Here is a 19,721-nt window from a genome sequence, read left to right as displayed (position 1 = left end):
AAGTGGGCACGTGTGGACCTGGCACACATGACGGTCCCACAAAGTTGTTCTGCTCTCTGTCGCCTGTGCATGATTCCTGTCAAGATGGTTCCTTCTGTTTGCAGAAGGACAGGACCCAGCAGCGCTCCGGGTCTGGGCAGCGAGCGCGCCAAGTTCCCCGCTCCGAGGCCCGGACTTCCCCGCGCCGTGTACCCGCGCCCGGGCCCCGCGCCCGCCTCCAGCCGTCCGGGGGCGGGAACCCAAGCCACTCCGAGCCGCCCTCCCATTGGCCGGCGCGCACGCCCGTCCGCGAGCGCGGCTTCGAAAGTTTCATTGAAGGTGGAGAAGTGCGCGCCCGCGGGGAACCGGGACTGCGCCGCCAGGGCGAGGCTGCTCCGCGCGGGGCGGGGGCGCGCTGGCCGCCGGGCGCCGTTGGGTTTTCATTTTATTCGTTTAAGTTGAGGCCGCAGAGGAGCGAGTGGAACTTGACCCCCTCGCGCGCTTTGGTCTCGACTTCTGCCCCTGCTCGCCCCCCACCGCCGAGCGGTCAGCGAGCCCCGCGCTGTCGGGGATGGTTCCACGCGCCCGGCCCCTCGCGCCCGGCTCTCTCCGGACCGAAGCCTGGGGGCGTAGAGGCTGAGCCGCGCGCCGCTGGAGGAGCTGCCGCGGGGCCGCTCCGGGAGCCCAGGCCGAGGGCCGGGCCGGCCGCCCAGGCGCCTCGCTTCAGAGGAGGCTCGGCGGAGAAGACTCCTGCCACCCCCGAGCGACAACTCAGGAGCCGACGGAAGGACAGCAAGCCCTTCTTGACCCTTTCCTCGCCCCGCCGCCTCGCGGGACGCTCCCGAAGTGCCCCGTCCCCGGCTCCGGCCTCCGGCATCCGCTGCAGAAGCCGCCGGCACGGGAGCGGGGAGTCTACACTGGATGGGCCGGCCGTGTGGGGTCGGGCGCCGGGCAAGGGGGCTTCCTAGCGCCTGGTGAAAGGAGGCCCGGAGAGCGGAGAAGGGCGGCCGGGGGCGGAGAGCGCGCCCTCGGGGCGCACAGCGCAGCAGCCCTTGCCAAGGCGATGCCCGGGCGGCTGGGAGCCGCCGGCCACAGGAGGCCCTAGGCGGGCATGGGCTTGGCACCCCAGTCCTAGTGACCCTCTACTCGGACTCCCCGGACCGACGCGATGGCCTCGGAAGTGGTGTGCGGGCTCATCTTCAGGCTGCTGCTCCCGGTCTGCCTAGCAGTAGGTGAGTGTTTTCCTCTCTCCGAACTTCCAGGGGGAGGGGGCGGGTTTCGGAGCAAACCCAGGTCACCCGCTCGAGTGTCCGGGACCCAGTTAGGGGAGCCCGCGCGGCAGTCCCGGTGCCACAGCCAGGGACTGGCACTTCCCGCGTCGGGGCGCACGAGCGTGGTCTCCGCGAGCAGGGTCTCTTTCAACCGTCCAGCTGCAGAGTCCGGCGACCCGGCTCGGCCTGTGCTGGAGACTGTGTTGAATTTAGTTACACATGGAATTTTTCGTGGAGTGCTGACTTGTGCACAAAGGATGCGAATCTGGCTGGAAGGCAGTCGTAGACCCCCTTCTCAGGACCATACAAGAATCCCCCTCCCCCTGTCCCTAGACGCAGGGCACACGGCGCATCCAAATGGTTCCTAGGCCATTTTTCCCCCTTCCCGTATCCCAGCCTCTGTGACGGAAGAGGGGAAGGACTCAGGTCGTCCTAAAAAGAACAGGAGGGCGCAGGGAAGCAGTGCCCCGAGGTTGCTTACTTTTTTTTACTCGCACAAAACCCCCTACAACAAAAGTGCTGGACGCGGGAGCTGCAGACGCCAAGACCCAGCCCGGCTCCTGCGAGGTCCAGACAGATCTGTTGTAGCCAGTTAGAAAGCCGCAATGGGACTCCGAGGCTTAAGGCGGGGCGGGGGCAGAAGGGAGCCTCGCCGACTCTCAGGCAAGGATCTCACTATTTCTACGCGGCTGCCAGGGCATAAGAAGCCACTGGGTGTCAGCTCCAAAGACACAGGCCGTGCCGCGGGCTTGGAGTGAGTTTCCCAGTTTCTCTTCTAGTAGACGGTGTCTGCTACACTGAACCCCACTCCTAAGGTGACTGTGGGCGCCTAGCTTTTCCCTGTCCCCACCAGAGCTAGAAAAGAGAACACTTCTTACCAAGTAGCAATTGCATTTACAAAGAGAGCCTGACCTGCGCAGAAAAAGCTACCTTTTCCCATTTTGCCAGAGGTGGAGGACTCAAGATCACACCTGTGCTAAGTATTTTCTTTGAGCAGGTAATCGAAAGGGAGCCCTGGAGGGTTTCCTGAGGGTTGATCCCAGCTCCCGGGGGGATTTTGTAGTCGAGTATTAACACGCAAGAAACCTCCGCGGAAAACCAAGAAGGCTCGTGGAGTGGAAACAGCCCGTGGCCAGAGGCCTGGTCCTGGGGCAGGAGGAGGGGCCAGCACGGATGCCAGCCTCGGCCTCTTTGCTACTTGAATTTCCAGGCAGGACCGTTTATCAAGGATCTTTGTCCTTGGTCATCGCTTCTGTAGGGGAGGAGCGCAGCTCCCACGAAGTTGCTGTGGGCCTCTCCTCGCCAGTTTGCTTGAGTTTGAGAAGAAAAAAGCCTTTGGGAAAGCGATCTGGGGAAACAGCGCGGCTGCTTCAGGTCGCGTCCCATCTGGCGCCCTGCCTTTCCCGATTTGCTGAGTGGATGCTACTGGCCTGGGTTAACCAGGGGCTTTCGGTGTAGGGCTGACTAGTGGTTGTCACTGAGGTGGGGAGTGGCTCCTCCCCCCATCCCCTTCTCTGCAGTCCCTCCACCTCCCCTCTCCTTCTCCCCCATCTCGGCGGGGTGGCAACCTTCCGGGGCTGTCGGAAGAGCTAGGCGAGTGGTTGCCTGCCGCGCACACCTAGCTGGGCGATAGGACAGCAGGGATTACCCGCCAGTGTCCAGGGACCTCGTGCTGAGCTTGGCTCTCGCAGGACCCAGCTCACTTGCCCCAGTGCTCCGCGGTTTCTGGGGTGGGGCCGTGTCATTTAGACTCATCTTGGGGGTCTAGACCGCAAAGCCCTTCTGCAGGGCTGTTGAGCGCTCCTCTCCGGGAAGGCCAGGGCGTGGCGCACTCCCCGCTCTGGTGCTTGGGCCGAGGCGAGAGCTGGAGGCTCCCAGGGGCGCCAGGAGGAGCGGGGACCACGGTCGCGCTGCTGGGATCCCGCCACCGCCCGGCCACTTTGCTCCTCCCCCTGGTCTCCTCTTCGCGCCCTTGGGCCCCGCGACGTGGTCACCGCCTGGGGCGCGCTGGGGCCCAGCCAGGCTCTCTCGGGGCGGGGGACGCGCACGTGCACCCTGCGGCGCCGACGTTCCCGGCTGGAGAGCTGCGTCCGGCTGCAGCCTCGCCGCCTTCCCTTTTCAGCTCGTTCCTCTGGATTCCCTCTGCCTTCCGGGTGCAGGGAGGCTAACCTGGGGGGGTGTGCGGGGGTGCGCGTGCGGGGTGCGGCGGTATCGTGTTAGCGCCTGTTGCTCCCCTCTCCCCCGGGGAGGAAGGGGAAGGACGTGGACCTCGGACCTCGGCCCCCGCCTGGGTGACAGCAGAGCTCCTGGGAGGACCAGAGCAGTGACTGACCCCTCACTGCTCGGTGAGGAAAGACAACCCACTTCCGACGGCTAAGGCGTGCCTTCTAGTCTTTGTACTTGACTTGCAGGACTAAATCTTCTGGGTGGGTGTCGCCTGATTTGGGCATTCAATTCCCTTCTACAGGAAGTGGATGTTTTCAAGGTTATTGGAGGGTTTTCAGGTCCACCCGCTCCCAAGGTGCTACTAAATCAAATATTCAGGTTTCCCTAATATCCTGGGCATGGAGAGTGCAATGATCTGCTTGCCATTAGAATCGATTCTTTTTAGTTTTAGTCGTCTATTTTTATATCTGGCGAAGGCAGCCTTCAAAGGCAAGCCTTTGCAAAAGCTGCTCATGCATTTCTCTTTAAATCCACTCCTCAGCATCGATGTTGAAATGTCTCTGCCCGTGGATGCCCTAGTGTCTTCATCTAAGGGTGGATGCTAAAAATTAACTGCCATTGTGTTTAATCCTATGTGTAAGAGTTCTTCCTTTTTCGTAAAAAATTTACAGAGAAATGATAAGTGAAATCAGACCTCTTTTATGCAGGTGTTAGGTGGCTCTTGAGTGTTTAAAGCAGAACAAAACCATAATATAATATGATATGATACGATATAGTATAATATGTCGTTTACCATCCAAAGCGGACTCCCAGTGATAGGCTTTCCTACGTCAATAGAGACTGACAATTCTAAAAATCTCCCAAATTGTCTATGAGTACTCGGGTAGCCACCCTGATTTTTTTCTTCAAACTGTACATGAAAGAGAACCTAGACAAAACCTTCCATAATATTATGTAATCTCTAAGAATGTCTGGTCACTGTTAAGCACTTTAGAAATATTTTTACATTTGTTTCCTTTTAGCCTGACTGCTTCCTACCCAACTTTAAGTAAATGATTTGAGTCCATTCCTGAGTTGGGAACCAGTTGACGTATTTTTATTCACACGCTGCTGACCATTCATTCCGCCTTGCCTGCTGTTGCTTGGAGTCTCCTAATGTCTTTCCTGGAAGAGCTGACCTGACTGTTATTTTCGGGGGAGGAGAGGGGAGGCTGGCTTGGACAGACAGATTGGTCTAGGAGGGGCAGAGCCACAAGGCATCGTGAGCTTATGCTTCCCCTAAATGAGGCGACCAGAGCCGAATGGGAGACTTTATAGATTACAAAAAGAATCAGCCAACCAGCCATTGCTCTGAGGGCAAGTCACACTTGGAAAATATTGCAAATCCACCAAGAATCTCTAAAATTCCCTTTAGAGACAGCTGGATTAAAGTGAGCAAAATTTTGGGAGTCCCTTTTGGAGTATGTATGAGTTTGGCCATATCTAAACATAATTTCTACTCTATTGCATAATATATTTTTCCCTGTAACACGTGTCATTTTGCAATCACACTTACACACACTCCAGGAATTACCAATGAAGCCTGAGCAGGGCCTAGAGTCTCCCCCGCCTCTGCTGTAGCTCTCAGAGGTAGGAGGTCTCAGCTGCTGAAGGATGCAGATGGGTTGGCAGCTTTAACATCACTTTCTTTTCCATCACACTTTCTCAGCCTTAGACAGGTAGATATTATTTATCACTTTCAGAAAGGACAAGAGTGCTAGGGAAAAGGATTGGGAATTTATAGCTTAACTCTAAAATAAAATATTTAGGAAACACAGACAGGCAAGATCATTTTGTCACCTGGGCAGTGAAAGCTGGAGCCGTGGGTCCACCCTATAGTTTGTCACTGGGTCTGTTCCCCTATAGTCCACGTGGGCCTGCTCATCATTTGGGGAGGAGGGTGCGGTGACTCAGCAATCTCAGAGACCTCCCTTCACATCCGGGCTCTGATTGCAGAGCTGGTTTGGCTCGTTTATTTCTCTTTTCTTCCTGCACATGGAAGGTATTAATACCTCCTTCCTGCCCACCTTGGGTAACACCTGACACACTGCAGGTGCTCATAAAGGGAGGGATTATGACTGCATTTGTGAGTATAGCGACAGGAAGGCTTTGGGAAAGTCTGTCTAGAAGTTAACGGACTAGCAGGTGGTGACATGAGTCATAGGAGCCTGAGTTGAGTAGATGGGATTCGTATGAAAGCAATTTAGCACCCAAATCTAGAGCTGAATTACGTGATGAAAGTTGGTTTGTGTGTGGCAAGAAGATTTTTAATGATCAGGATTTTTCTCGCCAGTTTTATTCCATTTTCTATGTATCTGCATTGTATTCTAATTAAATAATAGATTCTCCCTAAACTCTACTGACAGTGTTTACCTTTGTCTTCCTGATGCTATACCATCATTTTCATGGTCTTTAATATGATCTTATTTTTAAATTTCTCTGTGTTTACATGGACATTTCTCTTTTAGATCCTATGCTACTACCAGTTAATTGTTTATGAAGTTGCATAGTAACAGTATTATAATATTATAATTTTTTTCCATAAATGTCCAGTAAAACTCAGAATAGTGTAAGTGCAGTCGTATATTTAAGAGCACTCTATTGAAGAATCATATGATAATACAGTATAAGGTGTAAAACATTGAATTTTGTAAGATTTGCAGATATGCACAGTTGTTTTGAGGACATGGAATCAAGTCAACAAAATAAAGCCGATATCTGAATGAATGGGGGTTGAATTGGAAAACATGTAAACAATATTTGGCTGTAAGAGATAAGCCTAGGGGAAGCTTATCACCTTCACCAGCCCCTCACTTGGCCTTTTAGACCCATTAGGACCTGGCAGGATCAAGAAAATGAGGAGACCACATGCTAATATCTGTGGAGAGAGTGCATCAGACACACAGTGTGTAGCAATTTCATAATTTTTGAACTGGCTAATAATTGTCTAATGGGAATTTAAGTGATAACATACAAATTTGCATTTTTCCTATTTATTGGTAGACTTAAAAAACTAAATATACTAGCAATTTTAAAATGTTTTTCCAGGCTCCTGCAGCATATACAATTTTTGTTTGCCTCTATTCATCATATGGGATGGTGATGTTTCCTGACCATAACCTGTTATTTTTGAATTCTTCTTTTCGGCTCTCCTGGTGGGCACACTTTAGTGTTAAACTAGGATATCATGGGGGGATGTTTCAACTTTTTTCTATATGAATTTCAAATTTTCCACACTTCATAAAAAAAGAATGGACTTGGTAAATTCGTGTGGTTCTGTGGCAATTTCACCAGTCACCAGGGAGGTGAAGATCTTGCTGAGATTTTCAATGCTCCTTTAGGGAGTTATTTACAGTATGACCCAAATTCCAATGATTCTCCCCCCAACTCTGGCACTGTTTCCCACTCTGAACTGCCCCACCCCCAGACTTGACTCCATCAACACCAGGCATCATGTCCTCGTCCAGCAGCCACCTGTCATGTGTCGAGAGCAAGCTTTCCTTCCACTCCTGAACCTGCACTTTTCCTGTGGGACAGCTGGTACCTCTGCCCACAGGTGTCCAGATCATGCACTGTGTTCATAGATGTCCCCCCAGGTTTGCCTTTGCTCTTTCACTTTGGCCGGCAGAAGCGCTGCCTGGGTTCACATTCTGTGTGTCCTGCAGTGTTGGAGGGGCCTCAAGCCTCTGTCCATCCTTCCCGTGTGCTGAGCCATGCGCCTTCCACTGATCGAAGTCCCCCCCCCCCCCCCCGCCCCCGAATCTACTCTGCGGTGAGGAGAGCGTGGGGCTTTTCTCCTGCCCATCACATCCCCGCCACCCCACAGCAAATCAGGGGGAGCCCTGTCGCCACGCCCACCTTCACCGCCTGGCATGACGTAGGCCCAGCCAGTGTGCAGTCCTGGCCTGGGAGCCAGTACATTCTTTTCTTTAGGTGACAGATGGCCCTTTCAGCCCGTTCCAAGCAAAGACGAATGCCTCTGTCAATGTAGGTTCTCAGGGCAATAAGGCTGATATAAGATGAACTTTATTTCCCTCACGTGCTTGTGGGGATGCAGTGCGCATGCTCGCTGTGCTCAGCGAGGTGGTTGGGGGCAGGGGGCCGTTGTCGATCAGCTCTTCTGCAGGAGTTGCATCCATCTCCGCGGCTCAAATTAGGTGTTTACACGTCCACGTCCAGCTGGAGGACGGACGGAAGACACACAGAAGGGACCCCCTTCCTCACCCTCCCAGGACACAGCCTGGAGGTCACATGACCCACTCCTGCTCACATCCCTTGAGCCTGACTTGGAGAAAGTCATTCACCTACCTGGCTGCAAGCGAGGCTGGAGAGTATCATCTGCGTTTTGGCTGGCCATGGACTTCTGCTGCAGTGATGAGGGGGAGACAAGGGATATTCGTGTACAAATCTACGTCTGTGCCTCCTGTAGGTGACGATGGCTCGTGTGCCTCGAAGACATTGCTGATTTTCCGACCCCGCCATCTGCCCTTGGCTTCTAGATCCGGGACCAGACTCAAGTCCCGGCAGCTCCCAGATGCGGGGTGCAGAATGTGATCTGGAAGGAGGTGCACTGCCCTCTAAAGAACTGCCCGAGTTTCCCGATTTACACCGACAGAAATCTGAAGAATGCCTGCCGGGGGTGTGGGATAATGTGGAAGAAGCATGAGATTGGCTCTGGCTGAGCTAATTGTTGTGGATTCTGGATGTGAGGAAAGCCCGGTGTTCAGCTCACCGCACAGCCACCCACCCTGAGGAGGGACCCCTGTGCTGCCAGTTATGCCTTCTCTTCACGTTTCCCACCACATTTCTTGGAGCCATAAGCCTCTTCATTTAAAGTGTAAATATTTGTGGAAAAATAAGATGACAATTTCTCATCCTTGTGTTTGTGTAATTTGGTTCAAATAGCTTGTTTCCCTCCTATCGCCTGGTTGGGGCAGGATGAACATCTCAGCTGAATGGGGGTGGGGTGTGGGATGGTAGATGGAGAAGGTCTAGATGCCAGGGGTATCTTTAAGAGGCCAGACTACCACTGGGTGCTTAGGAGTTTACCGAGAAGAGTTCTGCTATCCAAAGCAGCACATCTTTCCTTGGGCTAGCTCCTTACACAGGAAACAGAACACAAACATTCTTTCTCCTTCTCTTTCTTTTATTTGTAGTGTATAGTTTCTGACATCCAAGGGGAAATATGGCCTGGCTCTAAAGCCTGACTGTTTAGATCCTGATCTTGGCCTTTTATTCTAGCTGTGTGACATTGTTCAAGGAGCTTGACCTCTCTGTTCTTCAGTAATTTCACTTGTAAAACGAGTTGTTAGTAATGGTACCTAGCTCAGAGGGCTGCTAACAGTGCTCATGAAGCCCTTGTTGCAGTGCCTAGCCCATGGTAAATACTTAATAAAACTTAGGTCTCCTTATGAGTTGCAGACTCAGAACTTAGGCATCATTATTAGTCTGAGGTGAGTCTGAGGACCTGCTGAGGGGCAACGTAGTTTCCACAGGCAGATAATTTGCAGTTGCAGTAACTTCCAAGGAAGCTTAGGAACAAGGCCTGATTTGAGGACAGTCTGGCTCCCCCACCTCCCAGTCAGATAGGCTGGGAGGCCTCTGTACCATTGTTCATTGTTACTTTTGAAACCATGGGACGTCTGCTCACCTTTAATTCTCCTCCCTAGGCAGGCTGAATTGTTTCCTCTGTGTTCACCTGGCACCTTGCTTCATATAATCACAGACTTCTTTTATTTTTTTATTTTTTATTGAAGTATAGTTGATTTACAATGTTGTGCCAATCTCAGCTATACAGCAAAATGACCCAGTTTTACACATACATACATTTTTTTTCTTAGTATTCTTTTCCATTGTGATTTATCCCAGGAGACTGGATATAGTTCCTTGTGCTATACAGTAAGACCTTGTTGTTTATCCATCCTAAATGTAATAGTTTGCATCTACCAACCCCAAACTCCCAGTCCATCCCTCTCCATACCCCCTCCTCCTTGGCAACCACAAATCTGATCTCTGTGTCTGAATCACAGACTTTTGTACTAAGTTATGTGATCTCTCTCTTCCCTTACATGTGTCTGCAAGTTCAGGGACCCCATGTGATCCTTTGGAACATCCCCGCCACTAAACTTACTGCCTAACACACAGTAGATAGTAAATAGATATTTGTAGAGTTTTTTTAAACTGCAAAGATTGTATCCCATCATTATATTTCAGCTGTCCAGCCAGGGCTGTGACCCCCAGTGAACACCGAAGAAATATTGCCAACCGATTGATTAATGAATTCAAGGGCTAAATTTTTTCCCTTGAAAATTTCAGAAGTCTGGAAAAAGAGTGAAGTCTAGCATCTTATAGCTATGGGTCTTTATGCTTTGAATATAAAATTCATGATGGTCTAATTTGAATGCTTTGCAACTTTCCTAAATGTGAATTTTCTCAGTAGGACAATTATAACTTTTACTTCTTTTGCAGTGAATAGAGAAAGAAAAACCATGTTGATGGTGGTAAAGCTTGCCTGGGGCATCATCCTTGAAGTGTATCTTATTTTTTAAAATGTTTTTAGCTCTCCTGGAACCACACAAATCGATCTGTTTTTTTGTTGCGGTTGAATTCCCTAAGTCAGCAGTTTTGGCCACAGGTTCAAGAAAGGAGGAAGGATGAAGGACCTTAGCAACTGAGGAGTTGGAGCCAGAGCGCCATGGAAACAGGTTATAGATCCACGCAGGCCCAAGTCCTTCCTTCTCCTGCTGCCCTGGGACTGCCCACCTGCTTGCAAGTGCCGCTGTGTCATCTAGGTGGAGAGCGTGCCCCCTGCTTGGGGATCCGGGCAGCATGTATTTTGGGAAGCACCCTGGTCTGAAGGTCTAAAGACCAAGTCTCCATCCCATAAATAACGAGCTACGGGACTTTGCCAAGTCATGGCAACACTCTGTTCCTCAAGGACACTATCTACAAAATGAGGTGTTCCAGGCTAAGGAATATTTTCCTGATTCTCCAAGAGTATCTCTGCACATACTTCCTTTCAATATTAGATGGGATGGCCAGAAAACAGTACTTTTTAGCAAACAAACCACCATTCTTTCATCTAAATTGTTCTGGTCTCAATAACCATCAGACTTAGGTTATTTCACACTCGATCTTTAAGAATTGTTAGGAATTGCTTACGGAAAGTAATTTTCTATCATGTTAGGTATTCGATGGAGGGTTTTTTAGAACAGTTGGTTATGAAGGAGACACACTCAAGTTGAGGTTTTGCAATCCTCATATTTTGGTGGTTTTCCCTCGCTTGCTGCCAACGTAGAATCACACAGGCCACACACCCCCCGTGATGGTCATAGTGAGAACTACATAATGCGTGGTCAAGTTGGTTTTAGAATCGGCTGTGTGTGGCTTTGCAGAAATAAAAGAATTTTACCACCTGCAGTTTATGATCAGATGTGTCTATAAAGAAAAGCAAACCACAAAGTATTACCAAGCGAAGTGAAATTGTTGGGGTGTAGAACTGTATCAAGATTAGAATCAGAAAAAGATATTTTGAGTAAAATACTGAATTTTATCACAAAGCACAACATTTCAGTGACCTTACAGACCTTCTGAGATCTTAGGTGGACAATTCTGTTATCCAGAAAAGGGAATGGGAGGAGGCACAAGAATCTCAGGTGTGTGTAGGACAGGTGAGAGTCGCAGATGCTCCTTGCCCTTCAGAGCCTCCCCCCTCCTCTTCCTTCCCCTCCCCCCTCCTCCTTCTCGATTCTTGGCTTTGGGACCTGAACTCAGAGCAGCAGGTGAGCAGTGAAGCATCCGTAGATAGAGCCAGACCACCACCCTGTTCCGGACGGAGCGGTTACAGCTCAGGCCTGTGCGGGGTGGCTTCAGTGGGGGAAGAGGATTATAGGTCAGATGATAAGGCTAGGGGGGAGAGGGATCGCCATAAAATGGGGTTTGTTTCTGGTGAGCCAATGTTTTCCAGAAACCTCCTGCTCCCTAGAACTTTTTGTAAACAACCACAAACCCCTTTAGCAGTAATTTTCAAAGCGTCATCACTTTCGCTGTTGCATCACTTTGGGGTCACAGTGCATTTCTGACCCTTGGTGGCAGGGCTGGCCTGACTACCCCCACCTCCTGCACTGGGCTTGGCTTATAATTACTCTGGGCTATTTTCAAACATGAAAACCACCCTCAACAATTTTCCACCATCGAGGTTATTTAAAAGGGTTGTGGCACCAGCCCCAAAGGCATTTCTTAAATTGGGTACGTAAGTATTTTGGGCAGTTATATTTAGAATAAGGGTATATCGTCCCAAAGTTACTACCTCGAAGGGAACAAATCTCAAATGTTACCTTATCTTTGGGACAGTGATTGGTTATCTATTCCAATATGTCCAGACTCAGGTTTATCTGTTAGATCTAGTCCTGGAGGGCGTACTTTAAATGTAGTGCTGGTCTTCCAAAGAGAAAGAAGATGCTAGTCAAACAAATTCTGTTTAGAATAACTTTGCAACATAATCATTTTTTATAAATTTAAATGTGTATATAATGCATCATCTTAAAAAGAATGTATTTGAAGTGTGGTTTTAATAGTCCATTGGTGACTGTGTTTCTTCCCATCACTCTTTAAGATATTCATCTAATTTTGACCAACTTTTCTTGCCTCTCTCCCGTTATCCATTTCCTAGAACTCGCTAGAATCATGCAGTGACCCAGATCTGTCCACGCGCCCTGCCCTTCCTATCTGAAGGTGGCATTGGCTCTGGTTTACTCCAGTGTCAGAGGAGGCTCATGTCTGGTTTTCTGTGGATTCGTGTCTCTTGATCACTTCTGACATGCTTGCTTTCAAGGTGTCTTTTTTGGCTGTTGCCCAAGAGGAGTTTGACAATGTTTAAAAATCTTATCTCAAAATTCTCTAAATATCATCATTTACACTTTCCCATCTGTGAATTCCTGGTTCAGCTATCGGCACTTCGTCTCCATCTCAATTTTCAGTAAAAACATAAGAAAAGATATTCATTTGCTACCTAATTTCTTCTTTCTCCTTAAAAATTAGGCAACGCGGGGGACAAACATAAAAGAGAGATTTAGGGGTTATCTGTGGGGTCTGCAGCTCGGCGCTGATGGTCACTGGTTTTCTGTCTCCCACCCCCACTAGATCCCTACGCACCCACTGTGGGTAGTGTGAGGGCCTCAGCCCCTTGGGTTCTTGTTTCCAGGCTGACAACAAGCTACCAGGTGTTCATTCAGGGGCCTTGTGGTTTATTCACTCATTCTCATGTGTGTACGCCAGCTGTGGTTGTTTCATAAGCACTCCCACCATTTTGCATCACTGTTCTTGTGTTTTTTTGCCGTTTGTTCCACCATGAGCATACGTTCGCTTCTATTTCAACAGTTCTCTCTAGAGAGCGTCGCAGGTACCCAGCTGACGTGTGGCTACGTAAATAGGAGGAGCAGCCATCTCTCACCAGGTGGAGGTTCAAGCTTCACAGACTCTTTGATGTGAGGTTCCCCAAACATAGCTCAGCACCCCTACTGCTACCCAACTGAACTCGGGTCTGCTTGCCCCACGCACAGCAAAGCCATGCTGCTGACACGGTTGCGGTGAAGGAAAGTACAGGCACCAAGCAAGGAGAACGGGCAAGCCACCAGACATGGCTTTCAGGGAAGGGAGTTTAAAAGCTACCTGAGGGGTGAGGGTCACAGGGTGTGTGATCAGTTCGTGGACCTTCTTCTGATTCTGTGGTTGTGAGGTGGTGGGGTGTGGTTTCAGGAATCTCAGTCTTCTGGTTCCAACCAGTTTGGGGTCTGCATGCTTGTGGTCAGCATGTAGTCACCATCCTCCACCTGGAGGGGGTCTTAGTTTCTACAGAACATCTCAAAGATGTACATCAGGTAATAACAAACTATCCCTTCAGGAGCAACTAGAATAATAAGGGGACTTTAGTCTCCTAATCAGTAACTGCTTGAGCCTGCTCTTTGGAACTCGGGGAACACCAAACAAGAGGTGAGGGATGTGGAGGGGCTGGTACCCAGGAGGACCCCACATGGTCCTGTTCAGTTTCAATCCCCTGTTTTCTTTGATGCTTCTCATTCCTGAGGGGAACAGGGATGGGACAGGAATGAGGTTTTGGATGGAGAGATTCATTATACAGTTTTCAGGGTCTTGGTTTTTGGGGGGACTTGGTGTCACCCCCATCCCCCTTCTTACCTCAGTAATAACCATGTCCCCACCTCCTCTCCTTCCTCCAGCTTCCAGAACTTTTCCAGGGGGGTGACAGGTGTGAGGAAAAGACATGGGCTTCAAGTCATAGGTCTGGGTCCAGCCTTTGCTGACCTCACTTGTCACTGGTGATGAGATGAAGACAAGTCCAAGGTGGGTGGCTTCTCTGAGCCTCCGATTTCCTATCTGAAAAGTGGCGGGACTGACATCTATCTCAGAACAGAAAGGAGTAAATGCAATGACGTCAGCCAGGCCCCTGGCTGCCCCTGGCTACACCTGGCTGACAAACTGAGGGCCAACCCGCTGCCCCATCACCTTGCCTTTATCTCCCTTGTGCCTGGGCCTGTCCTCACCGCCTGCCCTCTGAGCACCACGCCCTGACATCGTTTTGGCTTCTCTGGCTCAGAGCCTTGAGGATTGGAATGCCTCCTGGGGCACCTGGTGTGAACTGGGCAAAAACCTGTTACCAAAAAGGGCAATTCTCAGGATGGGGTTTCAGTGACTTTTATCCTTAGATGAAGGTTGCCAGTTCTGTTTCCAGCCAGGGTGCTAAAGTACGTTTTCTGAGAACTTGTGGTGTTTTGTTTTTTTTTTATTTTTTATTTATTTTATTTATTTTTTTTTGGGGGGGGTACACCAGGTTCAATCAACTGTTTTTATACACATATCCCCGTATTGCCTCCCTTCCTTGACGCCCCCCCCCCTCGAGTCCCCCCCACCCTCCCTGCCCCAGTCCTCCAAGGCATCTTCCATCCTCGAGTTGGACTCCCTTTGTTATACAACAACTTCCCACTGACTATTTTACAGTTGGTAGTATATATATGTCTGTGCTACTCTCTCGCTTCTTCTCAGTTTCCCCTTCACCCCCCGCCCCCTCCCATACCTCGAGTTCTCCAGTCCATTCTCTGTATCTGCGTCCTTGTTCTTGTCACTGAGTTCATCAGTACCATTTTTAGATTCCGTATATGTTAGTTGCCCATCAACAAATGAATGGATACAGAAGATGTGGCATATATATACAATGGAATATTACTCAGCTATAAAAAGGGATGAGATGGAGCTATATGTAATGAGGTGGATAGAACTACAATCTGTCATACATAGTGAAGTAAGTCAGAAAGAGAAGGACAAATATTGTGGTGTTTTAAATACAGTTGTAATTCTCTAAAGTGATCGCTTAGTAAAATACACAAAGGGTAAGAAGGAGAGTGGATTCGTCTTAAACGGTGGTCTGTGTGGACGAAGGTTGTCGACCAGTGAACTGTCTCAGGTTTGCTCTGTGGTGATAAATAAAACTTATTTTCATGTCTTATTAGATATCAGAGCTTTACAGCTAACTCTTGAGTTGTATTTCTTGGTTGACTTTTTTTCTTACTGTTATTTCAGGCACGGAACTTAATGATCATAAAACATCTTATCTTTTAAGTTGTAGAAATCTTAACTTTCCTAGCGAATTGTGATTCTTGCAATATTTGAATTTAGTGAACATTTTCCCAGTTGGAGATTTAAGTGATAACCAGGTAATTTCATAAGAAACCGGCTGGAGTTAAATGATCTCCTTTGCCCTTAGAATGTGGTTCAAGCTGAGTATGTTGGTGTCAAAGTCGGCTCCAAAGAGCAGGTTTGAGGATTCTTTGAGGATGACTTATTTAGTTGGATAGTTTATAATTATAGTTTTCTGATTTAAACATTTTTAAGAATGAGGAATGATTTTCTGCTGGTTGTTAGGTGAGCCAAATATCGAGAATTCTAAAATGGTACAAGAGACTATCCTATTTTGTGCAATGAAAAAAAATTCCCAAAACATGATACAAATGTGAGTCTCTGTGCTTATCTGTAATATAAAAATTAATAATTTTGTAATAAGCGGACAGACATTAAGCATAGTAAATAAACACTTTTGAGTGTTAAGTTAATTATTTAATCTGATGTTCTGAGGATATTTAAAATTCCTTGAGGGTGTCAAGAAAATTTTCACATAATAATGCCAAAATTCCTGATAAGAAGAGCATTTACAGCTTCAAGTCATGTAGATTTCTAGTACCTTGGGCAGTGGGCTGTGCTATTTCAGCCTGACACCTGATACAGTATAATGAGTTTATGATCATGAGTTATATGAAGTTCTGATTTAATTGCTCCAAAGCTTGAAGCTACCTTTTCAATCCCACTAGTGTCTTATACAACATATGAATTCCACAGCGGAACCTGAAGGCATATTACAAATGTAGGATCCTGTTAATTTCTAGGAAGGATTGTTAAGGGGTCATAAGCCTCATCACAGATCTCCTGTGATGTAGCAAAATCAGTGGAAAACTTCCCGAGGACAGAGTTTGTTCTGAATTTGTTTATTAACGTTGGTGTATGTGATAGTTATCTACATGACGGTGGCCAGTTTCCCAACGTGGGAAAGTAATGAGCAAATAAATGAAGTAGAGCTTTGGATATTTTGTCAGTGTGGAAAACAGTGAGCTGATGCCTTCATTATAGTAAGTAATTGACACAACCAGGAAATTCAAACACCCTTGCAGAAAACAGCCATTTACATCTTATCATGGCCATTTCTTTGGATGGTTCCACAGGGAGTCAGTCAAGGCAGACCCTGATGCTACTTTAAAAAGTCAGTGATTCACCTGTGCTTCTCTCACTGACCTTCACCATTTTTCTAGTTTTTCTGTCCTTACTGTCAGTTTCATACTGTGTCATGGAAAGGGGTGCCCTCTGCACCCAGTTCTCCCGTTCACAAAATGCAGTAATTAGAAGACCCATCTCATTGGACTAAGAGGATTACAATATGCCTGGCATTTTTTTTAATTTAATTTTTATTTATTTATTTATTGGCTACATTGGGTATTCGTTGCTACACATGGGCTTTCTCTAGTTGCGGTGAGCAGGGGCTACTCTTCATTGTGGTGCACGGGCTCCTCACTGCGGTGGCTTATGGTTGCAGAGCATGGGCTCAGGTATGTGGGCTTCAGTAGTTGCGGCACATGGGCTCAATAGTTGTGGCACATGGGCTTAGTTGCTCTGTGGCATGTGGGATCTTCCCCGATCAAGGATCAAACCTGTGTCCCCTGCATTGGCAGGCGGATTCTTAACCACTGCGCTGCCTAGGAAGTCCAAGCCTGGCATATTTTAAACTTAAATATGTAAAATATCTAGAATTTATCTTATATGTTTTGTGTGGTAAACTTGAAGTACCTGAAATAAGGAAAATTCTCCAGAATAGTTGATTGAATGGTTCGATTTTTAATAAAATGTAATAAGTGACTGCTCTGTGCCCCTGGCTGGGCTGGTGACCTAGGATGCGGAAGAAGCAAGTAGGACCTCAGTTCCCCGTTCAGGCACCCTGTGGTCTTTACCCCTTGTTCTTACAACTCCCCAAAATACATGTTGAATCTTACTTTATGGAGCAAAACGCTTCCCGTGCGTCTGGACAGCCCCTTCCTTGCCTACTGGCCTTACTGATCGCTTTAACACTTAGGTCAGATGTTACCCCTCTGCTTTAAAACCTCCAATGCTTTCTTGCTGTGGAGTCATGGCCCCCGCATCTCTGACTGCACTGGAATTATTTTATTTCTCAATGCAGCTGTTTTTGCTTTCAGACCTTTGCCCTGGCGATTTGCTCTGATGCATGGCCTTCCCCCAGGTCCCAGCCTAACGGTCACCCATGAGGTGACACCTAGACGCCCCCCACTCACTGCTACATCATTCCTCCTCCTCGTCTCTCTGGTACTTGGTGCTGCCTGGTTCCTTTCACGGCAGTGAGTGTGTTTATCATCTGCCTCCCACCCCTTGATTCCACCCCACCCCCCGGCCCCAATGCTTGGACTTCAGCATCTCCAGTGGGGCCCTGTCTGCAGCCAGCACAGCAATTCAGTTCATTACGGTAATGCGTATACAACAACGGAAACAATGGCACACACTCATTCACTCCTTCATTTATTTGTGTCTCAATTTCCTCATCTGTAAAGTGGAGATAATAACAGTACATCCCTCATAGCGTGACTGGAGAATGTTTTTTAAAATTAATGTATTTAAAGTGCTGCTTCATAATCCAAAAAGAAACATGTACCGTAATGTTTATTGCAGCACTATTTACAATAGCCAGGACATGGAAGCCCTAAATGCCCATCAACAAATGAATGGATAAAGAAGATGTGGCACATATATACAATGGAATATTACACAGCTATAGAAAGGAGTGAAATGGAGCTATATGTAATGAGGTGGATAGACCTAGAGTCTGCCATACAGAGGGAAGTAAGCCAGAAAGAGAAAAACAAATATTGTACACTAACTCATATATACGAAATCTAAAAAAAAAAAATGGTACTGATGAACCCAGTGACAGGGCAAGAATAAGGATGCAGATGCAGAGAATGGACTGGAGGATATGGGGTGGAGGGGCGGGGGGCAAAGGGGAAGCTGGGACGAAATGAGAGAGTAGCATAGACATATATATACTACCAACTGTAAAATAGATAGCCAGTGGGAAGGTGCTATATAACAAAGGGAGATCAATTCGATGATGGGTGATGCCTTAGAGGGCCGGGACGGGGAGGGTGGGGGGGAGTCGCGGGAGGGAGGGGATATGGGGATATGTGTGTAAATACAGCTGATTCACTTTGGTGTACCTCATAAGCTGGTACAAGAGTGTAAAGCAATTATATTCCAATAAAGAGCTTAAAAAAAAATAAAGTGCTGCTAACAACATAGTATCTGACACAGAGTAAGCATTTAATACATATAATTATTATGACATTGATCTCTCACTGATTCATTCAACAATCAGTTATTTGTCAACCAATCCGGCTAGGTTCTGGGAAGACGAAAAATGTATGAGGCGTGGTTACTGCCCTTGGGAACGTCCTTGAACTCTAGGTAGCCCAGATTCACTGTTCTCTGAGAATGACCCACAGAAACATGCTAACGGTGCCCATCAGGTTGTGTACATTGAATGGTGGGGGGAGGGGACCAAGAAACGGACCCCAAGGTAGGAAGGTTAGTCCCCAGCCTGTGGATGTGGCTCCTGTCAGGCCCGGAGGACACTGAGATGAGTCCCCAGCCAGGAGCCCGCAGTCTGCCTCAGGCCTGTGTGCTGTGCCTGGGGGGGGGGGTGGGGGGGGTGGGGGGGGGTTGGTTCAAGGCCGAGGAGAAAAAGGATACAAGGTTCAGCCTGGCTTGTAACAGCCCCACCACCACCACACAGTCTCACTTTCAGAAAATGATGTAATAAAACTGTGACCGAAAAACGCTTTTGTTGACGCTTCTGGGAATGTTTACCTTAAACAAGGGGACAAAGACTTGAGCCAAAGAAACAAATGTCAAGCGTGGGGGTTGAGGGTGACCTGCTGGAGGCTGCTGTGGGCTTGGGTAGAGATGGGGCAGGAGGCGGTGGGCTCCAGCCTCTCCTGAGGGCCTCAGAGCTGGGTGGCTGCCTGGTCCACTTTAAGGCAAGCCCCGGGGTGAGTACAGACGGAACGTTGGCATATTGGGGAAATAACTAGAGTACAGACACTCTGATTTGGGGTGAGGACAGCACCCTGTGGGTGAGACCAGATGTACTTCCTGTTGGCTGCATCTTCCCTTGAAATTGTGTTGCCACCCTGGAGGTGGAAGCAGCAGCAGATGTGACTCGATTTGTCTGTTTTGCTCTTGGCTTATCTTATCTGAGACGAGCCTGGCCGTTTCGTGCAGTCAAGTCGATGAAAAGCCAAGGCTGGCAAAGACATCTAAACACTTCAGAAAATCTGCTCAGAGAGAGGACCTAGAGTTGCTGCCATCCAGGGCTGGAGGGCTGTCCTGTCCAGGGCTGGCGTCTCTTTTTCTGGCCTAGAGCTGCTTAATCCCAGCTTTGAAGTTTCTTTCTTTCTTTCCTTGTGGATGGAGAGGACTTTGTAAAACCAGAAGGCTCTTCCCTGGAGGGTGGTCCTGTGTGTAGGATGGAGGGTGTCTTGGTTCCCTCACACGTGGGGGGAAACGCTGCAGCCCTTCATGAGCTGCTCTGGACTTTCAGCTCTAAACACGGCCTAGTCACCTAACAGAGCCACCAAATATGTG

At 48.5% G+C, this 19,721-nt stretch overlaps 1 protein-coding gene across 2 annotated transcripts in view; it reads left to right on the top strand.

The window, feature by feature from the left end:
- The first annotated feature begins 1,131 nt into the window (after window positions 1-1,131).
- Window positions 1,132-19,721, top strand: part of PIEZO2 (piezo type mechanosensitive ion channel component 2) — a 338,838-nt gene continuing 320,248 nt past the window's right edge. For both annotated transcript variants that reach the window (XM_057700316.1, XM_057700315.1), the window contains exon 1: window positions 1,132-1,211. In XM_057700316.1, coding sequence (XP_057556299.1) covers window positions 1,148-1,211 — 64 coding nt within the window. In that variant the 5' untranslated portion in view covers window positions 1,132-1,147. The remainder of the gene's footprint in view (window positions 1,212-19,721) is intronic.

The sequence above is a fragment of the Hippopotamus amphibius genome, chromosome 11, assembly GCF_030028045.1.
Source record: "Hippopotamus amphibius kiboko isolate mHipAmp2 chromosome 11, mHipAmp2.hap2, whole genome shotgun sequence".
Taxonomy (NCBI): domain Eukaryota; kingdom Metazoa; phylum Chordata; class Mammalia; order Artiodactyla; family Hippopotamidae; genus Hippopotamus; species Hippopotamus amphibius.
The sequence above is the reverse complement of the archived record's forward strand: the minus strand, read 5'-3'. Positions and strand labels throughout refer to the sequence as shown.